Below are 7,818 nucleotides of genomic sequence, written 5' to 3' on the forward strand. Positions count from 1 at the left end.
GGCCGCGGGGCTGCGGCCGTGCCTGCGGCTTCGCACCAGGCCCAGCTTGGCCCCACGCTGTCCCCCAGACTGTCCCCACACTGCGACTCGTGCTGTCCCCAGCGCCAGAGGACGCGTCCTTCATGCGCTGCACGGAGCTGCTGCAGTGCTCCCTGCTCCCGGCTCGCGCCAGCAGCAGCGGTGCATCCCCAGGCCCCTGCCCTGGCCCCACAGCTCGATGGCACCGTCTGGGGCTGGTGCGGGCACCATGCGGGGCACGAAGGGGTTAAGGCGCCTGGGGCTGGTCTGTGGGGAAGGAGCAGCCTCTCCTCCCCTCTCCACATCTGGATTCAATAAGGGCTGCGGGAGGCCGGAGCATTCCTGAGCACTGAGGTGGAGGCTGCACTCTCGGACAGCCATGGGGCCCTGGCGCTGCCTGCTCCTCCTGCCACTGCTCGCCGTGGCCCTCCGCGCCCAGCAGCAGCAGTTCATGGAGTACGTGGAGCGGCGCCTCACCCTCCTGGAGGTAGGGCCCCACTTTGCCCCACTTCACCCCGCCGTGGAGTCCCAGGGCCTTCCTCCCTGGGGCTGGTGGGGCCGGGAGCAGGCCTGGGGCGAAGAGGAGTGGGGACGGGGACGGGGACAGGGACGGGGACAGGGACAGAGCAGATCTGGCGTGGGGTGCCCTCGGCCCCGCCTGGCAGGGCCCTGCACAGCCCAGCAGGAGCACGGCAGGCACGGGAGCGCGATGGGAACGGGAGCGCTGTGGGATGGGCGGATCGTGGGAGTGGGGGCATTGCAGGCCTGGGAGCATCACGGAAGCATTGCAGGTCTGGGCACACCGTGGGTCCAGGAGTGTGACAGGATGGGACCCAGAGGCACGAGCACAAGGGTTGAGGTGCTGTGTGGCTCCGGGGGCTCCCACAGCCACACGGAGGCAGTGGGACGGCTGCCATGGATGGGGCTGTGACGTGCAGAAACCTCAGTGTCCCCTTGGCCACCCCAGGAGAGGATCTCACAGTGGCACGATCAAAGCAGCCGCTACTCCACGGAGCTGCGGGACTTCAAGAACCAGGTGTTGGGGATGCTTGAGACAGCAGAGAAGGAACGGGAGGCGATGCGGTCGGAGGCAGAGAGCGCAGCGGTGCGCGTAGACCGCCTGGAGCGTGAGGTGGACTACCTGGAGACACAGAACCCCGCGCCACCCTGCGTGGAGGTGGATGAGACGCTGATGGAGAAGCAGGTGGCCACGGCCAAGCAGAAGAAGAACGAGAAGTACACCAAGCTGACAGGTGAGGGGCTACTGGGGCTCCCTGGGGAGATGGTCCTGGGTGTGGGATTACCCCGGGCCTTCCCAGCCCAACCAGGTCCAAGATGCCCCGGGCCACATGCTGTGGCATTACACCCAGCAGGGCAGCTCTCAGGTGTCTCTGGCTCAAAATCCACAGCTGCCTGGGAGCCTCATCCGAGGCCCAGGCCAGAGCCTTGGGCTTCTCCAAAGCCCTTGGGGCGGGGCTGGGGTGAGAGTGGCCTCCCCTGCCCATGGCATGGGTGCACAAGGGGACCTCTCGATGCCACCAGGGATGGCACCACAACCTCTTCCGCGAGTTTGCAGGGCAGTTGCATGAGGGTAGGGGTGGGACACAGTAGGACCTGTGTGACTCCAGCACAGCGTAGGAGCAGTCGCCGCTGCCAGGCCGAGTGGCTTTCAGGCTTTCACAGCTGCCCCATTCTTCCAGACTGCAGCGACACCATTGCGAGCATCAGAGCCATGAAGATCCTGAAGCGTTTCGGCAGCACCTCGGGGCTCTGGACCAAGGATGCTGCAGGGAACTCCGAGAAGATCTATGTCTTTGATGGCACTGCCAATGACACGGTGTATGTCTTCCCCCGCATGCGGGAGTTCACCCTTTATTCTGCCACACGCAAGGCTGCCCGCATCAAGCTGCCCTACCCCTGGGTGGGCACTGGGCACCTTGTCTACGATGGGCACCTCTACTACATCCGCCAGCAGGGCCCCTTCCAGGTGATCAAGTTCAACCTGGCCAACAAGACAGTGGTGGACAGCTCGGTGTTCCCGGCCGAGGAGCAGATCCCTGTCTTTGGGCTCTCCCCCTTCACCTACATCGAGATGGCGGCAGACGAGGAGGGGCTCTGGGCCATCTACGCCACCAAGGAGGATGAGAAGAACATATGCCTGGCTAAACTGGACCCCACCTCGCTGGACATCGAGCAGATGTGGGATACACCATGCCCACGGGAGAATGCTGAGGGCGCCTTCGTGGTGTGCGGTGCACTGCATGTGGTCTACAACACCCGCCTGCCCAGCCGCTCCCGCGTGCAGTGCGTCTTCGATGTCAGCGGCACACTGTCCCCCGAGGACGCCTCCCTCGTCTACTTCCCCAAGCGCTACGGCTCCCACTCAGGCATGAAGTACAGCCCCCGGGAGAGGCAGATCTACGCCTGGGATGACGGCTACCAGATCATCTACCGCATGGAGATGAAGAAGAAGCTGGAGGTCTGAGGGGCCACAGCAGGGCGTCCCCGCACATCTGGCCACTTCACCCTTGCCTGGGTGACGGGCTCTGCCCTTCCCACCCCACAGGGCACAGCTGGCCCCAGCGTGGGACAGCATCTCTGCTCCATCTCCCATCACTGTGAAATGATGAAATGCTGGACCCCAACACCCAGCCACCCTCCACCCACCAGCACCAGGCGTCCCTGCCCAGGACTACCCTGCAGAAACACCTGGACTAATTTAACAAGATTTTTATTCTCTGTGATATAACGAATAAATACTACGCAGTGAGCTGCAGCCACCTGCTTTGGGGAGCGTGGGGCACTGGGGCCAGGCTGTCAGAGCCGTGAGCTCCGCATGGCCCCAGAGTCACCCCAAAAGACACTTCCTGGGGGGCGGTGTCCATGTAGGGCTGGGGGTCTGGGGACAGGGGCTGGGTTGGAGGATTGGGCTGGGCTTTGGGCAGGGGCTTTGGGCAGGGATTTAAGCTGGGCCTTCAGGCAGGCTCCTGCTGCAGCAAGGGGCCCTCTGAGCTTGGCCAGGGCCAGCCCGTTTTGCATGTACAAAACTGTGAGCAAATAGCAAAATCCCTTAATCTGAGAGGAAAACCGGAGATTTTCCTCGCGTGCTGGGGAGGCATCCTAGCCAGCAGGCACCAGATGTTGCTGATTTTCTGAGTTCACTTCTAATGAAGTGCAGCCGCCTTCCCCCTGCAGCCGCAGGATTGCCACAAACCCTTTACATAAGGCCCTGGGTCCCCCGAGCCCCTTCCCGTCCCTATTTCACCAGCACCGAGTCCCCGCACGGCCCCACGGTGGCAGCGCCCCAGAGATGGGGCAGGACAGACAGGTGCTGGGAGCCCCTCGGGACGGCAGCTCTGGCACCACCAGGGCTCAAGACCCCCGTCCCCGAGGCGGGGGCCGCGGCTGCAGCAGGCGCCTGCTGGGCACAGGCACAGCCCCGCATGGCCGCCACGCCACATCCGTCTCCTTCCAGTCCCTGCTGTGTCACCCAGCGGCGACCGTCCCACATGCTGCCACTTGCACCACACCCCTGGAGGGTGCAGGATTTGGCCCATTTCTGGCCAGAGATGCTGTGGGCCTCCCAGAAACCCAGATTTGCTGATTTGTTCCTGTCACAGTGTCCCGAGAGCACAGAGGATGAATTACAGGGCACTTATGTGTCATTAAGCATCCTTTTTTCCCATCAGAGACCAATTCTGGGGACAAATGCTGAGCACGTGAAGCCGTGAGCTGGTCTGGCCAGGCAAGGGTCGCATCCTGCAGGTGCCAGCTCAGGGCCCCACTCCGGGGCTACTGTGGGTCTCCCAGGGCCACCTGCCCTCCCGGAGCTGCAGCATGGCCATGCCACCTCCACGTTGCCAGAAAGCCATTTGCCATCCCCTCATGCTCACCTCGAGGCAAGCTGTCCTGCAATGGGGAGGTGACTTGGTATTTGTTTCAAGTTCTTCTGTATTATAATTAAAATATCTTTCGGTTGCATAAGAAAAATGTTTAAATACACACTTTGAATGACTGTAATTGGATGGTGCTGAAAGTTCAACACACAGTGCAAGTCAAGCAGAGAAATTATCCAAGTGTGAAGGACTATGTGAACTGTCAAGTTAATTTATAGCCCTTTTCAAGATCAATAACTACAGTAACAGAAATATAATTTTCAGAAATTGCACAGTTGTAAATAATTATGCCAATGATTTCCCTAGCTTGAATTAAAATTGATGGGGCAGTAATGATTCTGCACCAGAATCCATCTTCTAACCTGAAACAAGTCCTGCAAAATCTGACACTCACTCCCCTGAGACACCGGTGCTCATCTGGGCATGAGCGGGACGGGGGTAGAGCCGCTGGCAGCACTTGCCAGAGTCCTGCTTGTGCTGAGCATCACGTGTTCATCAAGTATTTTAACCTCTTCAGAAAATCTGGCTCACTAGGCTTTGTCTTGCCGTGGCCAGAGGGGCACGAAGCCCGCGTCGCCGGTCCGCTGGCCTGTGCCGTTCAAGGTCCCCGCGGGAGCCCTGGCTGCAGGGGACAGCCAGGAGCAGATGTGAAACTCAGCTTGTCTGAAATGACACGTGTGTTCCTTCTATGAGAGCTGAGACCCTGCAATTCACTCGCTGCCAGAAAACTGCTCATGGAATGGGGGGAAAACAGATTTCTCCCTACAGGGGCTGCCCGAGAGGTGCAGTCCCCTCCAGCTCGCCTCCCTGCAAGCAGTGATGGGGCGTCTCTTGCTGCACCCCTAAACGCTGCCGCCTGCTCGGGGTGACTGCTGCCGCCTGTGCCAGTGGGGACGTGTGGACTGGTGTGGGGAAGCGGGAGTGCGGCGGTGCCCCTGTGAGCGCTGGGAGGATCCAACATTTCTCCCCTGGGACGTGTTCACTAACACAGGAATGGCAGGTGCGAGGGTGGGCAGCGGCGTATGCTGCCGCCGCACAAAGCCCCAACGTGACACGCTCCTCCAGTAACCACGTGCTCATGTGGAATTTGTTTTGTACAAACACTTCGGGAATGAGAAGCAAAATGGAAAAATAACTGCAGTGCCTGATCGGCTTACAGAGCGCAGCACTTATCTGGCACTCCACATCTTCAAAGTACTTCAAGGAACATCAACTAATTAATCCTTGGAATAACCCTCGTAAAGCAGAACAGCATTATCTTCATTTGGTGACAAACACTTAGACAAAAACCCAACGTCTGATCATTAAAGGCGGTTCTACTCTGAGCTGGCTGAAGGCAGCATGGGCGAAGAGCGGCCGCGCAAACCCCAGTGAGCCCCCGGTTCCCACACAGGCGCTGCCCCGGGGGTGCAGTGACAGGACCGTGGGCACATGTTGTCCCCGCAGCTCGTCGCTGCGCTGCCTCTGGGATGGGGTCGGCCCCGCTCGGCACCTTCTCGTCCTGCTGGACATGAGTCTCTGCCATCACCCGGATTAACAGAGGGCTGTGCGGAGTCAGAGACCTCAGAGGAAGCCTATCTGAGCGGCTCTGCTGCATAATAACCCACGGACGAGAGGGTTTGTCACGGAAGCAGCAGCGATTTGGGGACAGGTGTTCATATTTACCATGGGGTGGAAACGCGCACCTGCTCCCCGGTCTGCTGTGGGCTCCTGCCCCGATCCCCCCGGCCACCCCCGCCGGGCACCACGCAGGCTTTGCTGCTTGCAAGCACGGAGCTCATCTCCTGCTATGGCTTACCGATTTCCTTTTTCCTTGTTTAAATATTTATCAACCCCACTAGGAGAAAGCAAAGGTTGTGCCACAGCTGGTGGGATTGTTAGGGCTCCGAGTGCCCTAATAGGTGTTAATTGCCCCCGCCAGCCCCACCCGCTACCCTGCCCTGTGGGACAGCCGAGTCCCCCTGCTTGCCCCTCTGACCCCTGTGGAAATGGGGTTTTTTGTGGCTTTTGTGGCTGCTGGCGGTTCCTCCGTGCGACCCCAGCCCCAGGGTGCCCAGCTCTCTGCCCTCCCGCCGTTCCCTCAGAACTAACAGACCTTCAGGAAAGTTCAGCCTTCACTTCGAGGTCACCGGTGGCAGATACTCCACCGTGTTCCAGTTCAGCCCAGGACAGGTTACCTGCAGCCGCTGTGGACAGCCAGACCCTCCCCACCACAGAAGGTTGGTAAAACCCCTCTTGCCAAGCGCCTGCTCCCATTCAGCCGCCTGATGGAGGTGGCTCTGGGACCAGGGCTGTCCCTTTCCCGTGTCCCCCTGCCCCGGGGCTGTGTGCTGCAGCACCAGATGGCTCGCGGCCCCGTGCCCCGGCCCTGCACAGCAGCCGCACTTCGCAGCGGTGTTATCGTTTCCCCTAATGAGGGGTTAGTGGAAAATATGCTAATGTGGCTGCTCCAGTGAAGTCTCTGCTTTCCTTGTAAGTCTGCAGCTCCTTGTGCTTTAATTGCCAAATATTTTATCTCTTTAAAGAAGAGTCTCTGTAAGTAATAATCCCTTTCATCTCGGCTCCTCTTGAAAAATACTTCTCTTTGGAAGGCAATCTGATAAAGTAAATCGAGAAGTTATGCTAACAGTAGGAAAGAGGAAGCAAGATCTTCTGGCTAATTTTTCCCCTTTTGTCTAATTCTCAAGGCTATTGGCTTTTTTTTCCTCCCTGACTTTTCCAGCACACAGTAGCTATTGATAAAGTGAAACGGTTCTGCACATAGTATTAGAAACAAGGGTACTAAAATTAAAAGTAGGCAACTTAAACAAGTGTGTTATAAAGATGCTATTGTATTGAAACAAAAAGGGGGGGATAATTTCTCCATTTAACACTTTCTTAATGGCTGGTTGGCAAGTATAATCACAGGCTTTTAACTTCAAATAGGTATTTCTGCCCACGTAACATCTGGTTGAGGTCTAACTCATCACACATGAATTGGGAGGCAACAAAGCATTCTCCCCAGGACTTCGCAGCGGAAGTAGGAGGACACTGGAGCTTGAGATGATCTCAGAAGCGCTACGAGGGACACACAACGGCAGCAGTTTGCTTACGGTCCTTCGCACTTTCTAATGAAAATAGAGAATAAGCTAAAACCAAACTCACCAGAAATGTTTGCTTGGAGCTTTGCTGCAGAGAGGGAGAGCTCAGGCCTTCGTGTCAGTGTGGGTTGGGCTGGAGCTAAATTCACCTCTGTGGAGCGCTGCTGACATCTGGCCAGATGTGCTGAGACTGGGGTCAGCCGGCTGTTGCCTTCTGAAACGGAGATGGTCTCCTTCCTCTGAAAGTGGGATCTTCCGGCTAATAACAGGGATTTAAAAATGTGCGCTCAATCACAGCTCCGTGCTATTTCTGATTTTCCCATTGTCAGTGAGCTCGTGGATCTACACGGCAGTCCTGTGGGGACAGGAGGGCCTGGGAGTGTGGGCACTGTGGGGGGTCTGCAGGGATGGGAGCCACCAGGGGCTGGGGGAGGCTTTCCTGGGATGCTCGTCCATCCGCAGGCATGACCCTCGCCTGCTGTGCTGCAAAGCCCTGCCCTGGCAGGTCCAACCGGGGGTGCTCAGCCTGGCTGGGGGACCGTCCCTGGGGGTCCTCTCGTCCATGGCCATTTCTGCTCGGCGGAGATGATGATGAGAGACTTGAGGTGACCACATCGGGCCACAGCTGTGTTCGGCTGTGTTCAGCTTGTCCCCACTTACCCCAGCCCCACTTCTGCTCCCCAAACGCCAAAGCTGGATCCTGCCCCTCTGCCCCTTCTCCCTCGCACCCCCTCCGCCGGCCCCCCAAACCCCCCACCACGCTCACACCCTCTCTGCGCTCTCATCGTCGCATGTGCTGCCTTGGTGGAGGAGTGCAGCAGCTC

General features: G+C 58.6%; 1 protein-coding gene across 1 annotated transcript; it reads left to right on the forward strand.

Annotated features, from left to right (window-relative positions):
• Positions 1–327: 327 nt before the first annotated feature.
• On the forward strand, positions 328–2,509 carry OLFML3 (olfactomedin-like 3). Its single transcript, XM_009888452.1, has 3 exons — positions 328–505; positions 986–1,271; positions 1,719–2,509. The coding sequence occupies exons 1-3, from the start codon at positions 398–400 to the stop codon at positions 2,501–2,503; spliced, it is 1,179 nt and encodes a 392-aa protein (XP_009886754.1). The 5' UTR covers positions 328–397; the 3' UTR covers positions 2,504–2,509.
• Positions 2,510–7,818: the final 5,309 nt, after the last annotated feature.

This window comes from Charadrius vociferus, unplaced genomic scaffold, assembly GCF_000708025.1.
Source record: "Charadrius vociferus isolate BGI_N301 unplaced genomic scaffold, ASM70802v2 scaffold1077, whole genome shotgun sequence".
Lineage (NCBI taxonomy): Eukaryota > Metazoa > Chordata > Aves > Charadriiformes > Charadriidae > Charadrius > Charadrius vociferus.